The sequence below is a fragment of the Hippocampus comes genome, unplaced genomic scaffold, assembly GCF_001891065.2.
Source record: "Hippocampus comes isolate QL1 unplaced genomic scaffold, H_comes_QL1_v1.1 scaffold199, whole genome shotgun sequence".
NCBI classification, from domain to species: domain Eukaryota; kingdom Metazoa; phylum Chordata; class Actinopteri; order Syngnathiformes; family Syngnathidae; genus Hippocampus; species Hippocampus comes.
In genome coordinates, this window is record NW_017805372.1 from 1 (window position 1) to 2,692 (window position 2,692).

The following is a 2,692-nucleotide window of genomic DNA, read 5'->3' on the forward strand; positions in this document are numbered from 1 at the left end:
ACAACACACACGCGCACACATAGGCAGAGAAGCAGAGTCTTCCTTCATGGGCAATGCGGCAGAAAACCGTTACAGTCCATGTAGCTTACCTTGGCAAGGTCCACTAGCGAGTTTGCTTGGTCATTCAGCTTGCGTTGCTCCATTTTAACACTTCTCAATCTGAACACAAGACCATCCACAGGCCATTGAATGAACGCTGCCATCAATAGTGGGGCGGGGTTAGCTTTTGTGCACACACAAGGGCATACGCACGCAGCACGGTCCCGGGACATGCATAAGGATGTGTGTGTGTGTGCGTGTGTGTGTGTGTGTGTGTGTGTAGAGAGGTACAGAGTGAGAGAGAGACTGAGAGAATGCAGGGGTCGCCGTGTTTGGTTGGCGCTGCATGCAAGTGGGAAGGAGCGCTACTGTATGGCTTGTCACTTCATGAATGCAAAATGAGAGCACAGCTATGCAGTGGACTCAAAATGGATCTGATATTTAACTTCATTTCAATTTGCGTTCCCAAAACAAATTATACCAATGTTAGGAGAAAGAATCAGAGTAGTTTTTGCTACGTGTTATTTTGTAATTCTATGACTTCACCCAAACGCGTATTCCTAATGGCAGAACTTTTAAGTCACCTGATCTGTATAATTCGCTGTTGTCCTCTCAGTGACCTTACACAACAAGCTGTTTAGTGTTGACCACGTGTGCTTTTGGGAAAAAAAATCTGCTCCATAAATAAACCAAAAGATGAATTTAATGCACTCACGGGATCAGTCAGTTATGTAAACAACCACAAGGGAACTAAATGAGCTGGTGTTTATTCGCCTGTTCAAACTGGAGATGGACACACACGACCTGCAGAGGGCGCCAAAGGAGGCAAAAAAAAATGCCCCGACACCAAAACACCCCATATGGAAGCGAAAGGTCGCGATAAATCAAATGTGTAGCAGACAATATGTAACGTTGACATGCATCCTCTGTTACACGTATCGGACGGCAGCTGATGTAGGACTCGAGGGATGACCAATAGCGGTGAAAGTTGTGTGGGGAGTAAGCGTGCGGAGTCCTCCTCGCCTTGCCTTTTATTCCCGGTGCGTCTCCTCGCCTCGGTCAATCGCCCGTCATGTACGCTGGTGCACCGGAACGGCCTCTCTAAATCTGCTTGCTATCCTTTGCGACATCGTGGCAACGCGAAGCCGTGGCGTGTCAGCCCCGGTTAGTGCTGTGCTGTTATTTATTTATTTCAGCTTTGAGCGTAGTCCCTTTTCATTATTTTGTCCGGCGCATAAAAGGACGATGTGGACATTTGTGCCACAAGAGTCAGATTTTTATCTTAACTAACTGACAGTTTTACGGCGTGGCTGGCTTTGGCCTGACCTTCCTCTGGGGTCAGGTTCCTCCTCACATATCTCGCAGGTAAAAGGCACACGGAGGCACTGCATTGATGTCGCTCTCGCCTTGACTCCCACATTAACCTTGGGAACAGGGAGGGACAACGCCTCGAACGGAATCGATACAATGAGACCTCCAAAGTCGAATGGCTATGAGGTCGTACAATTCAGATTTTCAACACCATTTTGGACATTTGGAAACATCGGCGTATCCTGTTTTTCGTGCTAGCAAGAGGAGCTGCTTTGATTGGTGGCGAATCAAATCGGCTGTGTTCACGCCCACAGCGGCGCAAGCTACCTCTTACTAAAATGACCAACACCAGGTGTAACACGCTTCGTTACAGGTTATCATTATTGGTCCATGAAAGAGTTAACGCACTATTCAAAGGGCCCCAAGGTTTCAAACTTAAAATTCCAGAGAGGCAAATGAATGACAGCTGCCGCGATCGTCGTTGCGAGTGTGTCATCAGACAGAGAAATCGAGGAAATGTAGGCTGCAAATGTACGAGCAGGCCAAACAATGGTTCCACACACCGAAAGATGACCCCTGAGCCCTGATCCGGCTGACAAAGCTGTTCAACGAAAACCCAGGAGATGTCGTGGAAAAGATGTGGCACTAGCTAGCCGTAGAGCTCGAGTCGTCATCCTTTGGTACATGAAAGCACGGTTGATTGGAGTTTAATCAGTGGCTTTCTGATTAAAGATCAAATTGTCATCACACCCATGCAGAAATGGAAAAGGCACCATCCCTCACCGATAATTGAAATTCACTGGACGAGCATCTGTAAAAAAAAAAAAAAAAAAAAAAAAAGCAGTTTGACTGCAACACCAAATGTGCGATCGAAAAAAAAAAAAAATCCCCAAACCGTGGCATGAATTTCACTTATCGAATGAGGCGGTGTCATTGTTTTTGGTCATACTATCGGGTTCGAGGACAAGCTCTCGTTAAGCATGCACACAACAGGTCTGGATCCAAATGTGAGGCGAACACTTACTTTCGAGCTCTATTGCATTGAGTGTGGACGACAAACAGGAAAAAAAAAAAAAAAGGGAAACATGAAGTAGACAAATGAATTATTGCAACATCATAAAGACATATATTCAGATGGCAAAAATAATCAGTTTCTCTCGAGTGGGGCTGCGACGCAAACCTCATCTCCACCAGCTTGACTTACTGCTTCAGCAATCACACTGTTATCTCTCTGCAGTTTCACTTGTTTGCTGCTGCGTTTGCTCTCTTCACTGCATCCAATCGCCCCACACAGACACACACACACACACACACACACACACACACACACACACACACACAC

General features: G+C 46.3%; 1 protein-coding gene across 4 annotated transcripts in view; it reads right to left on the bottom strand.

Moving 5' to 3' along the window:
* Positions 1-14: 14 nt before the first annotated feature.
* The window catches only part of kcnn2 (potassium calcium-activated channel subfamily N member 2), a 19,467-nt gene continuing 16,789 nt past the window's right edge, over positions 15-2,692 (bottom strand). For 2 of the 4 annotated variants that reach the window (XM_019871954.1, XM_019871953.1), the window contains exons 7-8: positions 2,375-2,383; positions 15-159 (exon numbers count right to left, since the gene is read on the bottom strand). In XM_019871954.1, the coding sequence (XP_019727513.1) occupies positions 45-159; positions 2,375-2,383 (124 nt within the window). In that variant the 3' untranslated portion in view covers positions 15-44. Of the gene's footprint in view, positions 160-2,133; positions 2,162-2,374; positions 2,384-2,692 lie in introns of all 4 variants that reach the window. The other 2 variants (XM_019871956.1, XM_019871955.1) reach the window with 2 other exon arrangements.